General features: G+C 52.1%; 1 protein-coding gene across 1 annotated transcript; it reads right to left on the bottom strand.

The window, feature by feature from the left end:
* Window positions 1-3,013: 3,013 nt before the first annotated feature.
* On the bottom strand, window positions 3,014-22,197 carry LOC140706453 (papilin). Its single transcript, XM_078391738.1, has 15 exons — window positions 22,095-22,197; window positions 21,763-21,906; window positions 21,491-21,628; window positions 20,106-20,249; window positions 19,284-19,427; window positions 18,990-19,157; window positions 17,268-17,435; window positions 15,498-15,665; window positions 15,113-15,280; window positions 12,622-12,789; window positions 11,369-11,536; window positions 6,834-7,001; window positions 6,441-6,608; window positions 5,447-5,578; window positions 3,014-4,820 (listed from the first exon to the last, which is right to left on the bottom strand). The coding sequence occupies exons 1-15, from the start codon at window positions 22,195-22,197 to the stop codon at window positions 4,816-4,818; spliced, it is 2,154 nt and encodes a 717-aa protein (XP_078247864.1). The 3' UTR covers window positions 3,014-4,815.
* Window positions 22,198-24,410: the final 2,213 nt, after the last annotated feature.

Here is a 24,410-nt window from a genome sequence, read left to right as displayed (position 1 = left end):
GGCAACATCCCCTTGCTCAGAGGATAAAAAAGGTGGCATGCAGGAGAAAAGGATGGTTTGGGTTTCTGTACATCTCTTCCGCTCTCCATGTTTCTGTGGCAACACACAGGCCCAGAGACTTACCTGAGGCATTTAAAGATGGGGGGGGGGGGAGAGGAGTGGCTCCTGAATTCTCCCACACTCAGGGGGTGGGTGGGAGGAACTGGCCAGGAACTGGGCTTGAAGGATGTTGAGAAGTGGCTGGCAGAGGTCCCGAGCCCTCGCCCTGTCTGTAATGGAGATCTCTCTTTGTTTTATCCTGTGATTTAATTCCACAGATGCCACGTTCCTCATGCCAGCTACAGGTGCACCTGGTGAACTTCCACCTGGCTCTCTGAAGGACCCAAAGAAGAGATAAAAGGAGGGCTCAGTGGGCTGTGCCGTTTTTGTTTTTCAGCCAAATAGGTGCCTCCCCTGGCAGTCGCCCGCTCAGGGGCAGCCTCCGGGCTTCCCTGCCTCGCCTCCTCCAGGGGCTGCCTCTGAGTGGGCGCCCCCTGGAGGAGGCCGGGCTGGAAAGCGCCACCCACTGGGCCAATAGATGAACTGGCACAAACCACTGAGCCGGGTGGGTTCTGCCCATCTGCAGGCAGGGGCTCTCTCTGCGAGGAGCTGCCGGGCCCTCCTTAGGGACCGTACTCACCCTGGCAAAGAGGGGCCAAGGCCGAGCGAGCCTCCTCTGCCGGAGAAGAGTCTGGGTCCGAAGGCTACATTATGGATCACCCGTCATTCAGAGATGGCATGTGGCTAAGTGCGGAAGGCCTCTGACTCTCCCGACACAAGCTGTCCTCCTACTGCCAGAGTTTGCAGATTAGTTCGCTTTGTTTTTTATGACTGATCTTGGGGGGAAAGAAGGCCGTTCTCCCTTTGGAAGCCTGATTTCTCAGAGAGGAAAGGCTGCAGGAACCACCGCTCTGGACCGGCCACCCGCCCTCCTCGCCCCTCTCCTCCTCCGGCTGGGCTGCCTGGAAGGGGCCGCGCTCAGCCGCGGGGGGAGGCTGCCCTCTAGTGGACACCGGGCGGCAAGCGGGCCGGAGACCGTCCTCGTTCGCGGAGCAGCCGCCGCCTTCCAGGACCGAACACCTGGATGGGGGGGGGACACCCCCTGAAACGCCCTGGGGAAGTTCTCATGGCCCCCCTCTCCCTCTCCCTGAAGCGCCTCTGCGGGGCTGTCCAGTCACTACTTGGACTCAACTTGGGTCCCCCCCCCCAACGACTCAGATTCAACTCCTGACTCAGAACCCACTCACCCCTCCCTTTTCTCCGGGGGGGGGGAAGCTTGTTTTTAAGAGGGACTGGGACGTGGGATGGGGGAACTTGGTAACTAAGACGTGGACTCGGGACTTGGACCCCAAGCCCTGCGGACATCCCTGCTCCCTTAGGGGCAAGATCCAGTGGCTAACCCCCCCCCCACACACATACCCCACCTGGGGGGGGGCAGCTAGAGCTCCCCGCAACCTCTTAGGGGAGAAGCCAGGAAGAGGGAGGCGGTCCAGCTCCGGCTGGTGCAGCTTCTCCCACCTGGCGGGCAAGGGGTGAGCAACCTGGGAGGCTCCGTTTAGGTAAAAAAACCCAAGAAAAATAATTTTAAAAAATTTAAAAAATCTGGAGGGTCAAGGGGAGTCCGCTTTCTTTCCCCAAAGCCATCCAGAAGTTTCACAGACCTCCTCCCCCTCCCCAGAAAAATGACAAAAAATGGAATTGGGTGGTTAAACCGGGTGAGAAGGCGAGTCCGTTATTCCCAAGGTGAGCGGCCGGTGGCGCTGCCCCCCCCCCTGCCCCGGAGGTCCCTTCCAGGCCCATCTTCTCCGCTGCCCTCCCTTCCTCCCTCCCTCCTGTCCCCGCCCGGAGAAGGCGCCCCTTCCCGGGTGTTCCCAAAATTTACCCCGAGAGGGAGTCAAGCGGCCAAGGGGCGGCCCCAGGCTCGCTCGCTCGCCTCCGGCCACTGCCTTTCCCGCGGCCAAGCGCCTCGGCACGTTCACCTCCCCTCCTCGAGGCAGCGGCGGCGGCGGGGAACGGACGGACGCGCCGCCGGCCGCCACCCTTGCCCGATCCGGCCGGGCTTCCACCGGTTCCAGCCCCGGGGCTTGGCCCAATCCCCTCCCCGGGCGACCCTTTCCGCCTCTCCGGGAGGGAGGGAGGAGGCTGCCGGGCCCCCTTCCGAGGCGCTCGGGCTCCGGGGCCAAATTCTGGCCGCCTTCGGATAAAAAAGGGGGAAGATGCCCGGGCAGGGAAGGCGCTGCGGGGTGGGGGTGGGGGTGGCAGCCCGAGTCGGGGCTTCCTTGGCCCCGAGAGCGAGCCCCTCGCCCGCGCCGGGCCAGCTCCGGGACGGCCCTGCAGCCCCCGGCGGGGCGGGGGGGGGGGGGAAAGAGAAAGACCCGGGCCCTCCGCAGCAGCGCATCTCTCGCACTCGCTCCCGACCCCGCCGCCGCCTTTCCCTTCCCTTCCCTTCCCTGCGCGGACCGACCGGGAGGGTCTCGGCTCGGGGCTGCCCCCTGCTGGCCTCGCCCTGCCCGGCGCCGCGGAGAAGAGGCTCCCGGCGGGGACCCCCGAGAGCAGAGCCGCCCCTCGGCCGGGAGCCCTCGGGGTCGCTGAGAGGAGGGCAGCCCCCCTCCCAGCCCCATTGCCCCGAAAAGGGCGAGGTGGGCAACGAACTGGGCGACGGGCTACTTCGTCCTCCCTGGGGTTTCAGAGGCTTCGAGGGGCTTTTTCCTGGGCTGGGCTGGGCTGACGGGTCTCCTGCCTGTCCAGAACTCACACCCACCCACCCTCCGTCCTTCCCTTCCAGCCTTTGGTTTCAAAGCGGGCCCCGCCCCTCTGCGGAGGATGCTTTTCCAGGTTTATTTTTATTTTTATTGGTCTTAATTATAGGCTGCCTTCCTCCCGATAAGGGGGATTCAAGTTCGTTCACAATTAAACACACAGTAAGGTACATATTAAAAACAAACTATAAAACTGATTGAAATACGCAGAACGATTAAAAACATGTAAACACTTTATTAAAGTGTCTTAATTAAGTATCTTAATTAAAAAATGGCATTCAGGGTCATGGCTGTTAAAAGCCAGCGGTTGGCGGAAGGATCCAAGAGAGGGGACCCCCCCGGCCAGCCTCCCGAGGGAGGGAGAGCATCCCCACCGACCAGGAGCGGCCACCGAGAAGGCCCTGTCTTGTGTCCCCGTCAGCCGTACCTGCGCTGGCAACGGGACCCGAATGAGGAGGGCCTCCTCAGGCGATCCGAAAGGCCAAGAAGGCTCCTATGGGGAGATACGGTCCTTCGGGGAGCCTGGACCCAAACCGTACGTATCTATGGGGCTTTACAAGGAATGACCAGCACTTGGAACTGGGCCTGGGAAAGGACCAGCTGTTGTAACAGGGGCGTTTGTTAGAGGCCCCTGTCACGGGCCCCAGTCGGTCATCTGGCTACTGCATTTTGGACCCACTGAAGTTCCCAAACCGTCTTCAAAGGCAACCTCACGCAGAGCGCGCGACAGTCCTCCAAGCCGGAGGTCACAAAGGCCTGTGTCACGGTAGCCAAGCAGGCGTCTCAAGGAATGGGGGCTGCTGGCACAGCAGTTTGAACTGTGGTAACGCCTTCCTGGCTACTGCCCGAGACCTGGGCATCCGGGTGGTGGTGGTGGTGGTGGCAGTTTTTGTTTTTTTCTGTTTTCTCCCTGCTGACTGGTTTGATTGGTGGCTACGTATATATGCAGTAAAGAAAGTGGCACACACCATTCTGCAATTTCAAGGAATTGTAAGTAATGTGTTTTTTTTCTTTCTCCTGCAAATGTCTCAAGACAGTTATTGAGACTTTTACGTTCCAGTTAAGGAGAAAGGGGTGGACTCTCTGGGGAACTTGTAGCTATTCTCCTCTGGGGATCTCTGTAGGTCTACTGTGTAGGGGTGGTGGTGGAAAGGAGTTTGGCTAGAAATGCAAAACTTTGCAACACTCATTAGACCAAAAAAAGTGACTGTGTGGCTCTTGGCTGCTCCACTTCTGAAATGTCACGGAGCAACGTGCTTGCTACCCTAAACACAGGGAGGGCTAGGAAACGGCACGTCTCTTTACTAGTCACTTGCCCGCTCTCTGCATACGAGGCCGCCTCCTGATTGGCGCTGTGATGGTGCCCCCCCAGGTTATGCTACAAGAACCTCTGTCATCTCTGCAGTCATCTGAGGGTCATGGAGGTGCTCCTCTGGTGCAGGGAAACTCCCCCCTCTTTGGAAAGGGGCCCTGATCCATCTGAATGAGGCCAAGAGGGGCCTTTTCCACATTCCAGGAACCGGGTGCCGTCTTAAAGGAGCCCCTCCCTGCGTGCTCAGCAGCCGGCTCTCCGTCCCAAAGTCTCCCTCTCCTCCGGCCTGTGATGGATTCAAGTGGGTGGCCCGGTGCAGGTGCTCCCACGGCCAGCTGGTGGTGGTGGGGAGGGAGGGAGGGAGCATGCTGGGGGGGGGAGAGAGAGCAGATCGGTCTGCAGGGAGCCCTTCCCAGATTTTCCGGATCTTCACAGCTCCACGTGGAAAGACCAGAAAGCAAGAGGGCTGGGCAAGGTGGTGGTGGTGGTGGTGGTGGGGCAGTCTTGGCCGGCTGCTCCCTCTTGGAAGCCTTCCCCCCCCCGCAGGGGCCAGACAGACCAAGGGCCAGATTCAGCGGGAGGTCATCGTTTCATGCCTGACACCCCAAAGGAGTGAGCAGCCTCTTCCATGGAGTCGAAAAACAGCCTGCTGCCGACTGGTGGTGTGTGTGTGGTTTCCTTGCCTCCTGGGAAGGGTGGAGGAAATCAGACTGGAACGTGAAAAAGAATCGTCCTTTACATTCATGGAAATTCATATATATATATATATATATTGGCTTAGCCCCTCCCCCCATCCCAACCCAAGTCCCCGTTTCAAGTCCAAGAAAGCCCATGGCTGTGGCCTGCCTGCTTCCCAGAGAAGCTGTTTCACACACACACACACACACACACACACACACACACACACACACACACACACACACACCACACACACACGCACGCGCGCGCACACACACACACACACACACACAAACACACACACCCTTCTTCCTCCTTCTGTGACAGGCACATGAGCGCCTCCCACACTGAAAAGTGTGCTCTGCGCATGTGCCTCCAGGGACCCTTTGGGGGCCACAAGCCTGGGGTTCTGCTCCCTCCTGGGCCATGCCGGGGACCCAAGAACCTGAGCCCCTTTACGCCCAATCACGCCTGAAGCAGCAGTCCCACACGAAAGGGACCCACTCCACGTGCAAGAGGATCCATGCCACGTGTCCATCATCTCTTCTGTTAGGTGGTAAGGAGGAGCTGGGGCCTCGGTCGCTCTCTCTCTCTCTCTCTCTTGCACACCCACCCTCTTGGCATGGCGTGGATTCAGCGCCTTCGGGCCCCACCTCACCTTTCACGGGGTCCTTGCACCCTTGGCCACAGCCGGTGCCGCAGCATTTTTTCGGCCCAGGGCAGTCGCAGTCCTTCTGGCAGGCCACCAAGCACTCGGCGGGGTCTCCCGGGGGGCAGGAGCCCGGCTTCTCTGCAAGACACCAGCCGGGCAGCCCTCAGCGCTCGAGACCCACAGATCCAGCCCCGACGGTTGGATGCAGGTGAGATCCCCTTTGCCTTTTTGGACAGGCCGCCGGGAGGGGCTCCTAGCACCGCACTTGGATCTCTGGGGGATGCTGCCCTTTGCTGCTACTGTTCCTCTGGCGAGGGGAGAGAAGCAGCCGCTGGCTGAGCAGCATCCAGCCCGGTCAGAAGACCCACCCCCACCCCCAGGGACAGTATTTAAAACAGGCTGCCGGAGCCGTTTGAGGCCAAGCAAGAACAATATTGGAAATGTGGGCTGGTCATCTTCTGTTTTCTACCATTCATCCTGATTTTATGCTCACTGGGTATTAAGGTTAGATGGTTCTGTTGTAATATTGAACTTAATCCTGCGTGGATCACATTGCTCTCGATTCCTCTGAATCCACTGATATTTTGTAAACCACCTTTTCTCCTTCCTTCTCCTTCCTCTCAAAACGGGACGCTTTCTGATCATCGGGGTTTACTGCGGACCGTTTTGAGCACCGTGGAAAGGAAGGCTGGGATTGAATTGAGCAACTAACTGAGCAAGCCACACAGTCGCCAGACGTTCTGGTGGGGATCCAGCCCACGGATCGGGGCCAGTTTGTTGCTGGACCCCAGCAAGGCCAGACGCTCCCTCTGTACCTCCTTCCCAAAATGCTTCTCTTCTGGGCAAATATCAGCAGCACCTGAGTTTTGTCCTGCTGGAAATCTGGCCACTTCCGTCTGAGCAAAGCCAGCTCTTGGTCCTGCAAAGGCTACCCTGCCCCCCCCCACATGATCTGTGCACTCCCTACCACACTGGGGGGGGGGACCCATCACTTGCTCACCAGGTCCCAGGCAGGTCAGCTGGCATGCTTTTTGGGTGAGAAAGTTATTCTTGTTCCCCCGGCACCCGCCATACTGGAAATCCATGCATAGCCTGCTGGTGGAATTGTGGTAGAACCTCTGGATCTGCCCTTCACATGGACCAGGTTTCTGAGGGAGCTTGCAGACATCTGCAGCCACAGGGCAGAGAGAGAGAGAGAGAGAGAGAGAGAGAGAGAGAGAGAGAGAGAGAGAGAGAGAGAGATATCGGAGGGCTGGAAAAGAGGGACTCCCGGGTATGGTCGGCTGGGACCCAGGAGTTCTGACACCTGCTGCCATCTGCTGGATATACGAGTGTGTGTCTTCCAGCAGCCCCTTCCCAGAGAGTTAGAGGGGGAGGGAGCATCCCTGCCTACCTGGGTCTCTGCAGGTCTCCTGGCATTCCACCAAGGTGGCAAACCTGTTTGAATTGCCCCTCTGGCCTCCATAGGTGAACTGCTCACAGACGGTTCCAATCGGATCGTAGTGATACATGGTTATGGAGTGATTCCCCTCTCCGTGATCCATAGGGAGCCTACAGATAGCTGGGGGGGGGGGCACAGAAGAAATAACAGGCTTAGGTATTCAGTGATGGATTTCATTTATAGACCACCCCATTCTGAGCAGCTCATCAGCCACTGACACCAAAATAACAAACACCAAACTCCAAAGCCCTGCTCCAAGAAAATCAACAGCACCCAAACTGAGGTTCACAGTCAAGCAGAGGAAAGGCAAGGGGAGCTTCGCATTCATCCCATGGACCTGCTGCTGGTTTCTCCCTGCCCTGTTTCTCCTCTGCTCAAGCCGAGGAACCCCTTTGGACCCTTCCCCCCCCCCACCCCCCCCCCCCGGCCGTTGGGTGGAGTGAGGAGCTTTTTCACAGCCCTTTCTCTGTCCCCTGCTGGATCTCTCAGCTGCTGGCCACATCTCCAAGTCATGGAGTCCCAGAATCAAGTCCAGCCCCCGGCTGAAGAAAGAAAAAAACACTTTGAGCACCCCTTCCTGGTGGCCATCCGTTGTTGTTTAGTCATTAAGTCACGGTCCGACTCTTCGTGACCCCACAGACCAGAGCACGCCAGGCCCTCCTGTCTTCCACTGCCTCCCGGAGTTGGGTCAAATTCATGCTGGTCGCTTCAATGATCATGTCCAACCATCTCGTCCTCTGTCGTCCCCTTCTCCTCTTGCCCTCACACTTTCCTAACATCAAGGTCTTTTCCAAGGAGTCTTCTCTTCTCGTGAGATGGCCAAAGTGTTGGAGCCTCAGCTTCAGGATCTGTCCTTCCAGAGAGCACTCGGGGTTGGTTTCCTTCAAAATGGATAGGTTGGTTTTCCTTGCAGTCCAGGCCATCCGACCTCCATCTAAAAGCCTCCCAGTGGCAGAGAACTGACTCCTTTGCTAAGTAACTCTTACAGCCAAGGCGTCCTTCCTAAGGACCAGCACAGGTGGCTGTTTGTGCATCCAGGGAGCAGTCCCAGCTGCCTCTGGCATGTGGCCCCTTGCTGGCTGAACGTGGGATGCATCCAGCCTTTGGGTTCCCTGCCCTGCGGACCAGAATCTCCCTGAATCCCCAAGACTCATCTGGGATCTGCTCAGCTAAACATGGCATAATCCCTAGAGACAGAATGAACTTTGGGGCCAGCCCCAGAGGGAAGCCTGTGCTCCGCAGCTGATTTTTTTGGAGGCATGCTTTGTACACCTGAAGCAGGTAGATCTCAGCTCCACTTGAGTGGCTTAGAGAAGCCGGTCAAAGGTTTTCAGAGATCACTGAAAAAAGACTGAAACTAGAGGAAAAGGCAGAAAGAAAGGGAACTGTAGGTCAAATATATAAATTATTAATTCTGGCCGAACAGGATACACAAGGATTAAAAGCACAGTGGCAGCATGATTTGGATAAAGAAGCAATAGGAGAAGAGTGGGATAAAATGTAGGATAATTGCTATAAGGTAATATGGAGGCGGTATTTAACACCGGTAAAACTGAATATAATAAATAAAAATTTATCATCATTATGTTGGAGGTGTAAAAAAGAGAAGGAGACGTATTTACACATGTGGTGATTATGTGAAGTAAGAAAGAAAGAATGGAAGCAAATCTTTAAAGAAATAAGGAAAATAACTGGATTAAATATTCAAATGTACTTGTTAACAGCCTTATTGAATATGGTCAATGAGGATCAACTGCTGAAAGAAAATAAGGATTTAATTATAATAATGGTTACGGCAGCAAGGCTAATATTTGCAAGAAACTGGAAAAAAATGATAACCAAATTAATTTAGAGGAATGATATAGAGAATTATGGGAAATGGAAATGTGAAGGAGGAATATTTGAGAGTGAGCCAATCCACGATGATAGGAGTGTTAGAAGAAGATGAGAGAAAGAGGGAGGAGATGAGAAAGCAGGAGGTAGAAAGGATTAAGGCCCAAGGTGTGTTGAGAGATTTTCTCAACTTGAAAGTCAGTGGGCTGTTATCGGATCCGACCCCCCCACCCACCCAGGGAACAAAACCTGTCAAGTATGTGATACATGAGTGGTCGGTGATCATCGTCCGTCGGGAACTGGAATCGGAAAGAGAAGCAGCGAGACATAGCAGCCGATTTACCGAGACCAAGAACGAACGCGGTTGGGTGAGGCATAAACATGTTGCAGGACGATCTGTGCCATGAGGGGCTTGCCTCACCGGAGACCTATGTACCGCGAACGGTCTGGACAAGCAGCCCATTGAGGTCTGTGGATTTTGGGAAGAGTTTCCGTCCTACGAGTTATGGCTTGTTGCCTGAACTGACTGAGTTTGACCCTATGCATAGTGTGTTAGAAACGAATAAAGATGACCATTTGAAGGTTATGAAGACATCTCCTATCTTATTTCCTGCCGAAAATGAAGAGTTGCAAAAAGAAAAAGTCAAACCCTTTGACAGGCAATTAATTATAAACTGACATGTGATATGAAAATAAGAACAGGTTTATCAAAAAATAAGGATTTTAAGAAAACATGGAATGTATTTCTGGAATATATATTTAAGAGAGGGAAGGGGTATACGCCGAGGGAAGGAACAATGAATTTTTGGAGAAAAAATGGATTGAATGAAATTTGAAAATATTATGAATACTAGCCCTGAGGTTGAAGGTGGCACTGGTGTGTTATGTAATTGTATCTTGTTGTGGTGGTAGGTTTATGTTGTCTATATTTTATGTTCTTTTAATAATTTTTAAAAAAAAAGGTTTTTACAGATGCTAATGACTCAGATTAAATGGAAGGGAAATAATATGCAGAGAGACAATTTTGTTGTTGTTTAGTCCTTAAGTCGTGTCCGACGCTTCGTGACCCCATGGACCAGAGCACGCGAGGCCCTCCTGTCTTCCACTGCCTCCCGAAGTTGGGTCAAATTCATGTTGGCCACTTCGGTGACCCTATCCAACCACCTTGTCATCTGTCGTCCCCTTCTCCTCTTGCCCTCATACTTTCCAAACATCAGGCTCTTTCCCAGGGAGTCTTCTCTTCTTTTTTTAATTTATTTTTACTTTTAAAAACTAGGGATAAAGTAAGGAATACGAAAGGTAGAGGAGGGTATGGGGGGAAAGAGGGGGAAGGAGAACACAAAATGTACTGTCATCCAATCTGTTTATTCACGTTGCAGTATCAAGTCGACTTTTCGCCTTTTTACAATTTGATTGCAATCCGGGTTTCAACTTCACAATTACATCTTAGTTTAATTCTATGTTATTCAAGCACTATCTTGATTAATATAAGGAATCTTCTCTTCTCATGAGATGGCCAAAGTATTGGAGCCTCAGCTTCAGGATCTGTCCTTCCATTGAGCACTCAGAGTTGATTTCCTTCTGAACGGATAGGTTTGTTCTTCTTGCAGTCCAGGGGACTCTCAAGTGTCTCCTCCAGCACCAATTCAAAAGCATCAATTCTTTGGCGAGCAGCCTTATTTATGGTCCAGCTCTCACTTTCATACATCACTGCTGGAAAAACCATAGCTTTGACTATGCGGACTTTTGTCGGCAAGGTGATGTCTCTGCTTTTTAAGATGCTGTCAAGGTTCATCATCGCTTTCCTCCCAAGAGGCAGGGGTCTTTTAATTTCTTGGCTGCTGTCTCCATCCATAATCATGGAGCCCAAGAAAGTAAAATCTGTCACTGCTTCCATATCTTCCCCTTCTATTTGCCAGGAGGTGACGGGACCAGTGGCCATGATCTTAGTGTTTATGATGTTGAGCTTCAGAACATTTTTGGCGCTCTCCTCTTTCACCCTCCTTAAGAGGTTCTTTAATTCCTCCTCACTTTCTGCCATCAGAGTGGTATCATCTGCATATTGGAGCTTGTTGATATTTCTTCTGGCAATCTTGATTCCGGCTTGGGATTCCTTCAGTCCAGCCTTTCGCATGATGTATTCTGCATATAAGTTAAATAAGCAGGGAGACAATATACAGCCTTGTCGTACTCCTTTCCCAACTTTGAACCAATCAGTTGTTCCATATCCAGTTCTAACTGTTGCTTCCTGTCCCACATATAGGTTTCTCAGGAGAGAGATAAGGTGGTCAGGCACGCCCATTTCTTTAAAGACTTGCCATAGTTTGTTGTGGTCCACACAGTCAAAGGCTTTTGCGTAATCAATGAAGTAGAAGTAGATGTTTTTCTGGAACTCTCTGGCTTTCTCCATAAACCAATTAAAACAGCAACCCTAAGGCACTAAGTTTTTTTTTAAAAAAAAATTGGGTACAAATGTCCCTTGATCTCATGGGAGGGATATTAAACCAATCACCGTGAGCTCTTTGCCTTTTTCAATATTCAGGTTTTGCTTGAATAACTGAACCAAAGCAAGTGGGGCCGCAGGGACAGAACCCCAGAGGAACAAGGTTGGGTGAAGAGGTCCCTTCCTTCACTTGAGAAACATCTTGACTTACCTGGTTTCTTGCAGGCATGCTCACACTCCGACAGCGTTTCAAACCGGTTCTCGTTACCTTGGCAACCTCCGTATATAAATATTTCACAGGTTTTTGTGTGCTTGTTGTAATGGTACCTGAGCAGGCTGGCTTTGCAAGGGCCCGTCTCCTTGGGCAGCTTACAGATCTCTGAAAGGCACGAGAAAGGGCCCCTAAGAGGTAGGCAGATGGAGAGAGAAGAGGAAGGAGACGCACGCTGCCAGAACGGACACCCGGTCCAAACTGCTGGGACATTCAGTGGGTTTTTGTGGAAAGAAGGTAGGATATAGCAGACTCATAAATCACATGTAAGAAAGAAATCTACCAGAATTTTGGATTTCAATGTTGACGTTAATGGAATGATTTCAGTCTGGGGAGAATTTCCCTTTCCCCTTTTCTGAACATCGGAGCTACTATCCCTTTAAAAGGTTTTGGCTGAATTATCATCTGCCTTTCAACAAACTAGCTCTTTAATTATATTTTCATCCCTTTGCACCAGTTCACCTACAGCCAAACACTCACTCTGTGTGTATTGTGTGTGTGAGAGAGTGTGCGTGTATAGACAGAAGTGTGGAAGAAGAGGCAATTTTAGAGAAGCAGTTACTTTTCCTAAAAATCCAAGGGCATCATTCTTCACTTTGTTTCTGACGGAGAAGGACCGCCGAAAGCAAAGCTAAACAGCAGGTATGCTCCTTAGATACCACCCCACACTGCTTCAAGCATCCTCTGAGCAGTTTATAGTTTATGCAAGCTATACATTGCCCTTTCTCCCAGCAGGCTGGGTCCTCATTTTACCAACCTCAGAAGGATGGAAGGCTGAGTCGACCTCAAGCTGGCTGCCTGGGACTGAACCCGGGTCGTGAACAGAGTTTTGACTGCAGTACTGCAGTTGAACCGGGGTGCTACAAAGCTCCTCTACAGAAGAATCTTTTGGAGGCCATTCACTCGGAGGGGCCTGGTCACTTGGAAGCCACATGCCAGTCCAGAATGAGAACCATTGCTACCTCATTTGTATATTTCCTTTCTCTGGTGCTAAAGGGGAGAAAAATTCTTGGGTTTGGCAGTGTCTACAGTTTTTCTGGGGCTGCTCCCGGAGGCTTGCTATGAAGTAGTATTTTTTATATCACCGGCACTTTTTGGTAGCCACAGGGCATGCACCCAACACCAGATCTCTTCTCCTAAAACAGCAAAGAAAGCTGCAGGCACCTCGGCTCATTCTGGCTCCCGGATCTTACCTGGATTCCGGCATCTCCAGATGCATTCGATCAGGGTTTCAAACTGGTTTTCGTTGCCCCCACAGCCGCCAAAAATGAACTTCTCACAAGTCTTGTTGACTGGGTTGTAATAGAACCGGGGGAAGGAGCCTAAGCAGGGACCGGGTTCCACTGGAAGCCAGCAAATATCTGTGGGCACAGACAAGGGTTCAGGGAGAGTCCTGAATGCAACTCCTTGTTCAGGAACTTTGCACTGAAAGCCAAACGAGTGCTTTTTTGCACCACGTGAGCCCTACCTCTTGCCCATCACCAAAAAGGATGACAGACATCACCCAACAGGAGGATGGAAGGGGACCTCCATTGGCATAAGAGTGAATACCTTCATTTCTAGATCCAGAGATAAAAGCAATAATAGAAATAGAACCCCAAGACTTCTCACTCTGGTGGGATGGAGGAGTGGGAAAGGATCTCACCGTTCTCTTGATTTTGGCCAAGACAGACCATCCCAACACGAGGAGGCTGGCCTGTCAAGGATTGCCCAATCCCAAGAAGAGTTCTCAACTCCAGCCTAAGAGTGAGACAACAAGCACTTTTTTCGGTGGTGGTTTGATTCATTTTGCCCAAATTGTCTCCAAGCATCTACACAGAGAGGGCAAGCAGAGAGGAATAAGCCGATAGACTACAAAGTCACCAACGGTCCGTTCGCAATGCCTTCTGCCACAAGGCATTTTCTTTCAGAGAGGAGCATAAACCAGCTTTTTTTTTAAATGTGCAGAATCTCTACATCTGAAAGAAAATGCCCTTGCCATCTCATGGCAAAGATTCCCATCACTATGTGTGTGTGTCCTGTTGAATCTCCTGTCCAAGTGTTGCTCCTGCTCCCAGAGGATGGACAGCAGCATCAAGGTCCCTGATCACTCTCCTTCCTGTGATCCTTTGCCTCAGATGCCAACCGAACAGCCCTTCAAATAGAGGACCCACTCAAAGAGAGGACCGTTTCACCCCTTCGAGTGAAGAAGTCTCATCTACAAAACACGATGGCCACCCTGCATGGGCTACAGCCACTGTACCTAGTTCTGGTGAATCATTGCAGTTGTGTGACGCAAGACACAAAGCAGGCAGATGTCTCTGTGGCCTGGGGACCTCTTTCCATGAATGTGTAGCTGATCCTTTGGGAGGCAGCTCTGGCTTGTCCTGATCCAAAGGAAAGGGCCCCACAGACCGTCGCTGATTCAGCCTGGTAGGTCTGGACATTGATCAGCCCACCCAGGAATGGCACTGAACAATCAAAGTAGGAATGCAAAAATGCGGAGACCTCGTAGGACCTAAAGGGAGAGGTGGCTGGCTACGTTTCACAGGTTTAGATGCTCCACAACGTTCAGTTTTGTGGGTCTCAAAAAAAAATCCTGCCATTCTTAAAAGCGGTGCCCTCATCATGGAGCGCTTTTGACCTCTCACTCTTTTCCCACGGGTCCTCACAGCACCTTCCTACAGCTCTTACAAAATCCTACAAAAACCACACCAAAGAAGAGCCAGCTTAAGGAGGAGAAAGGGAGGGGGGGAAATGAAGGTTAAAGTACGGCACTGAAAGACAGCATCATGACCACTAGGCGGGGGTGGGGGTGGGGGGGTGAGCAGGACAGGTTACAAGCACCAGTACAGAGAAAACACCTCTGGAGCTACACAAAAGGCACACATCTTACCACTTGAATAACATGAGAAGGTAAAGAGGAGACGAGGCTATTTGCATTGCATAGCAAGACAAATGTGAGGAGGGGGTGTTACTCAGCTGAAGGAAACAACTGTCTTCATAGAGACTCTTGATCTCGCTAAAGCAGACTTCACAACAGAATAAAGAAGAGCTGTGGGAGATCATTTACTCTATCGCTTTAGTGAGTCCTGAGCATTGAAACTGGAACATACAACATGAAATTGAGTGCACAATGTCCTGCAACCTCATCCAAACAGCTCGGTGACTGGTAGTGAGATTCCTGCCTCGGATTTCAAGTCAAAGCCAAGCCGCCTCCCTTCTTGGTCTCAACACCTTGTTGAAGGCCTCCGGTGTGACTTTTCCCTGTTCCTTTTTAGATGTCCACATCTCCCCATTGGTTTCAAACTCTCCAGATCCTTTTGCCACATCCTGGAATTGAACCCGGCCCTTCCACTTTTGATCTGAACCTCATACAAATCGGTCTGATTTTGGCCCCTTGGGTTCAGAATTTGGCATTCAGCCCAAAATACATCCATAGCAGCCAGTGATAATGAATGGGTTCCCAGATCCTGGCTGTATTGACTTCGTTTCCATTTATCTTAAGCAAATGATCTAGAACCTCCTAATTAAGCAGCAGCAGCAGCACCAGCAGCAGCAACAACAACAACAACAACAACAACAACAACAGGAACCGAACATTGGGTCATTAAATCTGGGTACCAGAAGGCAGAAACAGTTCAAAGGAACAATTTCTGAAGAGGAGGGCGGGAGGGCGCCCCCCCCCCCCCGGGGTTTGCCCACCTTGGCTGCCGCAGGTCTCCGTGCAGACCTTGAGGGTGGGAAACCTGTTGGCGTTGCCTTTGCAGCCTCCGTAGGGGAACGGCAAGCATCTCTCCTCCGCCGGGGCGTAGTGGTACATGCTGGAATAGTGGTTGCACGGCCCGGTCTCTGGGGGCAGCACGCAGATATCTGGAGGCCCGGGAAGAGGGCGAGAAAGAGGTGTGAGGAACCGGCCGGGCAAAGACTTCAGCCCCTGCTTTTCAGAAGATGGGGTCTGTGTTTCCAGGGAAGCCTCCGTGGGATAAGAGAGCATCAAGCGCCACAGCACCCACCCTGACACCACAAGAAAGGAGGCCATGGCATTGCATGCATTGGTGTGCTGGAATGTCCTTGCTCCCTTGGCTACCTGGGTTCCGGCAACGCTGTTTGCAGTGCTCCAGGGTCGGGAAGCGGTTGCCGTTGCCGCCGCAGCCGCCGTAAACGAAGCGCCGGCAGGTTTGGTTGCGGTGGTCGTAGTAGTACATGGGGATGTAGGCCAGGCAAGGACCCGACTCTGCCGGCAGCTTGCAGACCTCTGTAGCCACAGGAGAGGAAGGAAGGGAGACCGCTGAGGTGTGTGTGTGTGTGTGTGGGGGGGGGTAGCCACTCCTGACCCGGGGCCCTCCGGGTGGGTCAGCCCTGGGGGGGGTCATGCCTTGTCTCATGCGGGGACTGCTCTGCTTCTGCTCTGCAAAAGTGATCCGGGCGCCTCCGAAGGGAAGGGCCTGGACGGAGGGTCTCAGGTGTGTGTGCCCGCATGCGTGGGGAGGCTCAGCTGGGAGGCAGGTTCCAAAAAGACGCCTTCCCTCCAGCTGTCAAGCTCTGGCTGGGCTCTGGGGCAGTCTTCGAGACTCAGATGGGAAAGAATATTTTTCCTACGCTTTAAATTGTATTTATTGTATTGTAATTTTATCTTCACCACTCTTTATGACTTCTGATTCTCGACCCTATGGATGCATGTTGTTATTTAATTGTATTTTAATTGTTTTATCCTTTTATTGTATTTTAATTGTACTTTAATTGTTGTAAGCCACCCAGAGACCTTTGGGTAGAGTAGGCGGCATATAAGTTAAATAAATAACTAAATAACTAAATAACTAAATAACTAAATAAATAAATAAATAAATAAATAAATAAATTTGCTATTTTGTTACTTTGCTGTTTCATGTTACTTGTTGCAAACTGCCCAGAGTAACCTTGGCTGCCAGACGGGCAAGGTATAAATAAAATAAATAAAAGAGGCCTTCACTCTATTAGAGTTGGTCTCGCCCTTTTCGGAGGCAGGGGGTCAGCTCCCGGGTGGCCACCGCTCGGGTGGTGCTGCCCGTCAGCACGGACACCCCACCATGTGGAGGTAAGACAGACCCTCCGGCCACACACAGCGGTCAGCTCTTAAGGATCCACATCTCAGCCAACCTCACGGCATCGGAGCTCCAAGGGAAAGCTCAAAGGAACAATCAGCTTCCATCCAGGAGGCACCGATCTCCTTTAGCCCTCTTTTAACCTCCTAGGAAGAATCTCCTGCGTGTGAAGTCTGGACGTTTCACCTTGGACTTGGCAATATAGGGTCCCCCCATTGTGCTCAGGGGTGGGATTGTCCCCTCTTGGCCCACCATTCTGGGGGGAGAGCCAGCAAGGGTCACCCCAGAGCACGAAGGCCAAGGGCCTTGCCTTCCTAGGTAAAGGTAAAGGTTCCCCTTGACAATTTTTGTCCAGTCGTGTCCGACTCTAGGGGGCGGTGCTCATCCCCATTTCCAAGCCATAGAGCCAGCGTTTTGTCCGAAGACAATCTTCCGTGGTCACATGGCCAGTGCGACTTAGACACAGAACACTGTTACCTTCCCACTGAGGTGGTCCCTATTGATCTACTTGCATTTGCATGCTTTCGAACCGCTAGGTTGGCGGGAGCTGGGACAAGCGACGGGAGCTCACTCCGTCGCCTGGATTCGATCTTACAACTGCTTGGTCTTCTGACCCTGCAGCACAGGATTCTGCTGTTTAGCCTGCAGCGCCACCACGTCCCTTGCCTTCCTATTCCCCCCCAAATGCCCCCCTCCAGTCTTTGGAGGTGGCAGAGGTCCCTGAGCCACCCTGCCCCCCTAGCTTTCCTGTGGGAGGGGAGGGAGGTGGTTCCTACCCGGGTAGAAGCAGGTGGTGAGGCATTGCTCCAGAGTCCGGAACCGGTTCTCGTTGCCACCACAGCTGTGGTATGTGAAATGCTCACACGTCCGGTTGGCGTGGTTATAGTAGTAGGTGATCTTGTGGCCGTCACAGTGGCCCTGATCCATGGGCAGCTTGCAGATGTCTGGAAAACAGGAGACGGAGAGGGTGAGGAGGTGATCGCTGAAAGGCAGAAGAAGGCTAGGTTGGCTTCCCACATTTCCTCCTTGGCTGCCTTCCTAGGGAGAAGCCCCTGCAAGCAGGGGCCGGGGGCCACCGTTCCCCATCTGAGACCCCCAGACAGCCACGGGGGTCCCCTCAGAAAGGCAGGAGGGCGCACAGTGGCTTCAGCCCTGAACCTGCGGCACTTCCTGCACCCCACCTGGGGCTCCTGCTGTCGCTGTGCAACTTTGGCCACGGGTCCTCCGTGAGAAAGGGAGACGGGGGGGGGACTTTGGGGGCAGAGAGGCAAGTTGCAGGGGGAACACGGATGATGGGGACTATCGGCAGGAGCTGGTCGACAGCCATGCGCGTGGTGTAAAGAATACGCACCGAAGCTGGGGACTTTTCCCGTGGCTTCCATGGAACTTACCTGAACTCTTGATACCTAAAGAGACGGGCAATGGATTTGTTCTGTTCTTCGACCTCAGACTTTACGAGATGATGACATTTAACCACCACCACTACGTATATACCGCTTCACCGAGATTGCTCTTGCATGTGAGAATGAACTCTTTCAGAAAGTTTCTCTTCCATTACAAGAGTTTTTAGCTTATTTTTTTCCTTGTTGCTGGACCGTTTTTCATTTGTAAAAATAAACAAAAAATAAACTAATGCCTGATATTGCAAACCAAACCACCCATCCACCCACCTGTGTATTTTGTATGAAATACAAGTCTTTTAATGGGAAATACAAAGTTTTTAATGCCTGGTACAAATTTTTGCTCCAAACACACTTTTTCCCCCCGGAGATTCCGTTCTGCTGGAGCAAAATGCAGTGCCAAGCATCCCCTTCAGCCTCTCATTGGGCTTCAGCAGAATGGATGCCCACCCACCCACTCTCGCTTCCCCTTGCCCTATGGCCTCCCTGCCTGGTCTGGCCACCGCCCAGCTGATGGGCAGGTCCGTGCACCATGCCGGCTGCCTCTGTGCATGCACCCACCTCTCAGATGGGCGGCAGGTGCCCACGCAGAGCCAGCGGGCCTGGCACCTGGGAGGGAAGAAGGACCCGCTGTCTCTGAGGAGGGTGGCAGCAGCAGCGGCAGTGGTAACAGCCCTGGAGGAGGAGGAGGAGGAGGAGGAGGAGGAGGAGGAGGAGGAGGAGGAGGAGGAGGAGGAGGAGGAGGAGGAGGAGGAGGAGGAGGAGGCAGGACCAGGCACCAGCCTATGGGGCAGGTGGGAAGGGGCAGGGCAGGGGGCAGAGGACGCAGAGGGCAGGAGACCCAAGGTTCCCCCTCAGACAGGAACTGGAAAAACAAACCATGAACCAGTTCATTTTTCCATAGGGTCGTGGTGGTTCCTGGCTGTTAGCAAACACCACGAACTCTCACAAAACACCGTTTCCCCAGTTTCTACCCAGCTCTGACTGAAATGTGAAAGGAGAAGAACCTTGGTGGCAAGGGAAGTAAATGTGGGGCCAGGATTGAGGAGAGGGTTTGCCTGACCCTGTGATTTCGGCAGATACTTCCTCTTCCCTCACCTCGATACCTGCAGTTCCAGAGACATTCCTGCATCGTGGAAAAACGGTTCTCGTTTCCTCCACAGCCACCATAAATGAACACCTCACACATTTTGGTCTTCGGTGAATAGTAAAACATGGGCATGTAAGCTTTGCACGGGCCGGCTTCAGCAGGAAGTTTGCAGATATCTGTACAAAGAAAAAAAACAGAGATTAAAATGGAACTGACAGTGGAAGGCTGGGACTCAGGAAAAAGGATGACAGAGGACAAAAGGCGGAGAGCCTGAGACATTTCAGGGGTCAGAGGAGAGCTACCGGTTTCCATATCCATGCACTGGAGGCCACAGCCGGAGAAGCAGCGCTTCTGGCTCTCAGAGCAGTCCCGGTCATCCGTGCAGGAACTATTGCAGGGCCCCTCTTTTTCCAGGACTTCCTTCTCGGGACAGACGCCGGGGTGATCTGAGGACAAAGAGAAGGGAGCCAAGGGTCATCCTTGCCTTCAGGTGCCCACGGGCCTGTGAAAAGCCCAGACAAATGCCACCACACATGACTTTCCAGTGGCATGCACACAACTCAGGAGGCATGGTGACCACAGGGAAGGAAGAGCAGCATTTATGGCAAAATTTCATGGGCGGCCATGCCCAGATGCTCCATTTTAGGATCATTGGCTCCTTTAGAAAAACAAGACCTCAGTGCACGCATCTTCTGTATTTGCCTGAAGGAAAGGGTGAGGGATATCTTTCAGCCCAGAGACCAAATTGTGCACAAATGCAGTGTGCAAAAACCCAGGGTTGGGGACAACCAAGGACAAATTGGTAGAACGAGATCTTCTATCCTACTATTTGGCCAGCCTCCTGCCTTTTGATGTTCCAATTAAAACCAATTTCAATTAGCTTTTCTGAACATTTTCAAGTAGTTTCTATGTAATTATTCTTTACTCTATTACCTCTTCAGATTTCTTCTTACACACCTTGATTGTGCAGTGTGTATAGATCTGAAAGGGCTCTGCTAACTAGTCAAATGAATGCTTTTGCTGGAAACCTCACACTTTCTTTGGCTTCCTTGTAGGAGAAACATCTCTTCCCCCCATTCCCCCGGTTTCCCACCTGGATCCCTCCCTCCCAGGATGGGCCTTACCTGGCTCAGCAGGGACGCAGGTGGTCCGGCAGCCGCTGCTGCAACACTTCTCTCCCGACCCGCATTCCGTGTCGGTGGTGCAGTTGGCCAGGCAGTCGGTGGTCTGGCCAGGAGAGCTGGGCGCTGGGCAGGACCCGGGGTGAGCTGGGGGAAGAGAAGGCACCGAGGGAAGAAAGAAGGGCAGAGTCAAGGGGAGCAGGCAGCCTGCATTCTCTTCCTTCTGCCGATGCCTTCCGGTCCTGGCACCAGAACACCCAATTCCATATACATTATAAAAAGCAAAAATAGAAAGAAAAAGGAAGATGAATAGGAAAAAGAGAAAGAGAAAAAGAAAAGTGACTTTTCCCCCTACGTCTTCTATATAGGACAACTTGAGACCTTGCTTAGATGCAGAGAAACAGCTTCATGTGCTTGCAAAGCATTGCAGTGAACCAGAACAGGGTTAGGAATGACTCTGCAGTGCCTCCCAGGGTGGAAGGCTTGGGGAAGAGCTGGCAAATCAAGAGAATGGGGAGGAGGTGTGCAGAGTGGAAGAGCCGCCCTCCGGAGTCTTCAACCAATCGAAGACCCTCCTGGACCAGGTCGTGCTGACGCTCTCCAAACTATGGCTCTCAAGCATGAGAGGACTGGACTCTCCCTTCCAATCTAAACAACTTTGCCCTTCAAAGAGGGCTTGCTCTCCTGCACCATATCCTAAAGTCATGAACGGTGAGGGAATGGTCTCCAGAGGGAATCACATTCAAGGGACGGAAACAATGACAAAAATCATGGATAGAAAAACTCTATACAGGAGGACCACCGTATTCACGGTAGAGCATCTCCGTGGTCAAATATCTGCTGATTGAAAACATTAAAAAGAAAATGTGCCAGAAAAACAAGTTTCCCAGTTGTACTACTAGAATAGGCCACTAGATGGAACCAGAGACTAATTCTATAGTGTTTCTATCATGGGAATTTTTGGCATCTGTAGGGGCAAGGAGCTTAGAACTAATTCCTCTGAGGATCCCTGAAGATCACTGCGTGTTGTAGCATAATTTCCGATCCCCTCTAGTCGCCAGTTCCGGTAATACCCCTTGGAAATTCTTATTTCTCGTTGTGTTATTTTTGTTTCAAAATTGAACATTTCCTGGCAGCAGACAACTAAACCTGCATACTGATCTACTGGATACAGTGGTAATGCTGCATTCTTTTCAACCCCTCAAATTGATTCCTCTTGTTCTTTTGACAATCACTAAGCGTGCAGATCACAGGAAGAAAAGTCCAGCTAATATAGTCCTCCTCCCCACTTCCTGGCAGGAAACAAATCCCCAATATTTCTTGGGAGAAGGGCCCCTTCGGCCCCTGTGGCACTACAGCCATTCTGCAGGTCTCGAGTCAACCCTCACCTTCAACAGGGAGCATGCACTTCTGGCTGCACCCACAGCTGCAGCAGCGCTCTTCCCCCGGGCACTGGTCGTCGGTGGAGCAGAGGGTGACACACTTCCCGGAAGGATCCAAACACTCTGGACACGTCCTGCTCTTGCCTGGAAGGGAAACTGGGAATGACCAAGGTGGCCTTTCCTGCAGTCCCAGCCTCCCAGAGGGTCAGGAGGCAGGGAGGAACAGGACAGAAGGCGCAGGACCCTTCAGGGCATTTCAGGGGTCAGAGAAGGGCTACCGTTATCCGGGGCCATGCACTGGAGGCCACAGCCGGAGAAGCAGCACTTCTGGCTCTCAGGGCAGTCCCGGTCATCCGTGCAGGAACTATTGCAGGGCCCCTCTTTCTCCAGGACTTCCTTCTGGGGACAGACGCCGGGGTGATCTGAGGACAAAGAGAAGGGAGCCAAGGGTCGTCCTCATGTTACGGTGCTCAGTGGCCTGTGAAGAGCCCGGAAAAAAGCCACTCCATATGACTTTCCCGGGGACATCTTCAGCACCGGGGAGGCACGCAACTCGGGAGAAATGAGAGCCCACAGGGATGGAGGACCAGCGCTGATGGAAACCTTTCACCTCCGGCCACACCCAGATGCTCCCAAAGGGGAACCCATCTTTGTTTGAGGGGCAACAGCAGGACCTGTGCCTCCATTACAAAAACCAGACTCCGGACCCCCATCTTCTGTGTTTTCCCGAAGCGAAGGGCGGGGAATTTTCAGCTGAGTGGTCCAATTGCCCAATAATTCTTTGCAGCCACAACCCAGATATGGGGACAACTAAGGGCCAAACTATGTGACAAGATCTTCCATCCTACTAGCCTGCTAGCCCTGTGCTTCATGAAATTCCTATTAAGACCAATTTAAAGTAGCTTTTATGGACCTTTTCTGCAGCCTAGAGGTATTTACTCTTTACTCTGCTACCGCTTCAGACTTTTCCTTGCACACCTTGATAGTGCTGTGTGTGTATAGACCCAAAAGGGCTCAGCTAACAAGCCCAATGAAGGCCTTTGCTGGAAACTTTGCCTGACGAATTCTTTGGCTTCCTTGTAGGTGAAACATCTCCCCCGATGATTTCCCACCCGGAATCCTTCCTCCTATTATCAGGCTTACCTGGCTCAGCAGGGACGCAGGTAGTCATACAGCCACTGCTGCAACACTTCTCTCCCGACCTGCATTCTGTGTTGGTGGTGCAGTTGGCCAGGCAGTCGGTGGTCTGGCCAGAAGAGCTGGGCGCTGGGCAGGACCCGGGGTGAGCTGGGGGAGAGAAGGCACCGAGGGAAGAAAGGAGGGCAGAGTTAAGGGGATCTGTCTTCCTTCATTTGCTTATTTCTGCTGATGCCTTCTCGTCCTGGCACCAGAACACCATATTCCATACCCATTCGAAGAAGAAGGAAAGGAAAGGAAAGGAGAAAGAGAAAAAGAAACATGACTTTTCTCCCGACTTCTTCTACGTGTGACAAATTGAGACTTTGGCCATTTGTAGAGAAAGATCTTCATGCTCATGCAAGATATTGCAGTGAACCAGAAGTGAAAGGTGGTCAGGAGTGGCTCTGCAGCACCTCCCAGGATGAAGGGGTTGGGGAAAAGCTGGCAAATCAAGAGAATGGGGGTGGGGAAGGTGTGCAGTCTGCAAGAGGCACCCTCTGGAGACTTCAGCCAATGAAAAATGCTCCTGGACCAGGCCACACTGGCACTCTCCAATCTATGGCCATCGATCTTCAAACCTGATGAGAACTGGACTCTCCCTTCCAATCTAAACAACTTTGCCATTCAAAGAGGGCTTGCTCTCCTGCCCCATATCCTAAAGTCATGTACAGTAAGACATAAGGTCACCAGAGTGAATCAGATTCAAGGGGATGGAAACAATGACAAAGAAAAGAAAAAGAAAAGAAAAGAAAAACTCTATACAGGAGGACCGACGTATTTATGGAATCAAAATCTCCAAGGCCAAATATCTGCTGTCTGAATATATTAAAAAAATATTTTCCAGAAATAGAAGTTTCCAAGCTGTACTACTAGAGCAGGCCACTAGATGGAACCAGAGACTACCTGTAGTGTTTCTATCTTGGTATATTCCAGCATCTGTAGGGGCAGGGAGCTGAGAACCAATTCCCTGGAGGATATTTGAGTCTTGTAGTATAATTTCTGATCCCCTGTAGTCACCAGTTCTGGTAATAGCCCTTGGAAATGCTTATTTTTGGGTTGTTGTTTTTTCAAAACAATTTTTGAAAAAAATTACTGGCAGCAGATAATTAAACCCGGATACTGATCCTGCGCATACCGTGGTAATAATGCATTCTTTTCAATCCCTCAAATTGATTCCTCCTGCTCTTTTCACGATCAATAAACGTGCAGATCAGAGGAACAAAGGTCCAGCTAATATGGTCCTCCTCCCCACTTCCTGGCAGGAAACAGACCCCCAAAATCTTTTGGGAGAAGGGCACCTTTGGCCACTATGGCATTACGACCGTTCTGCAGGTCTGAAGTCAACCCTCACCTTCAACAGGGAGCATGCACTTGCGGCTGCACCCACAGCTGCAGCAGCACTGTTCCCCCGGGCACTGGTCGTCGGTGGAGCAGAGGGTGACACACTTCCCGGAAGGATCCGAGCACTCCGGACACGTCCCGCTCTTGCCTGGAAGGGAAACCGGGAATGACCAAAGAGGCCTTTCCTGCAGTCCCAGCCTCCCTGAGGGTCAGCAGGCAGGGAGGAAAATGACAGAAGGCGCAGGGCCCTTCAGGGGATTTCAGGGGTCAGAGAAGGGCTACCGTTATCCGGGGCCATGCACTGGAGGCCACAGCCGGAGAAGCAGCACTTCTGGCTCTCAGGGCAGTCCCGGTCATCACTGCAGGAACTATTGCAGGGCCCCTCTTTCTCCAGGACTTCCTTCTC

The sequence above is a fragment of the Pogona vitticeps genome, chromosome 4, assembly GCF_051106095.1.
Source record: "Pogona vitticeps strain Pit_001003342236 chromosome 4, PviZW2.1, whole genome shotgun sequence".
Classification (NCBI taxonomy): Eukaryota; Metazoa; Chordata; class Lepidosauria; order Squamata; family Agamidae; genus Pogona; species Pogona vitticeps.
Note: the sequence above shows the minus strand (reverse complement) of the source record. Positions and strands in the feature narration are given on the sequence as shown.

Bases quoted from the DNA above. Each gene is read 5' to 3' on its own strand.
- LOC140706453 (XM_078391738.1), bottom strand. From the start codon at position 22,197: ATGGGGGTCCGGAGTCTGGTTTTTGTAATGGAGGCACAGGTCCTGCTG. The intron at 21,907-22,094 runs GTGAAAGGTTTC...CTTTGTCCTCAG, and splicing joins GCATCTGGGTGTGGCCGGAG to ATCACCCCGGCGTCTGTCCC. The intron at 7,002-11,368 runs GTAAGTCAAGAT...CCCCCCCCCCAG, and splicing joins GCATGCCTGCAAGAAACCAG to CTATCTGTAGGCTCCCTATG.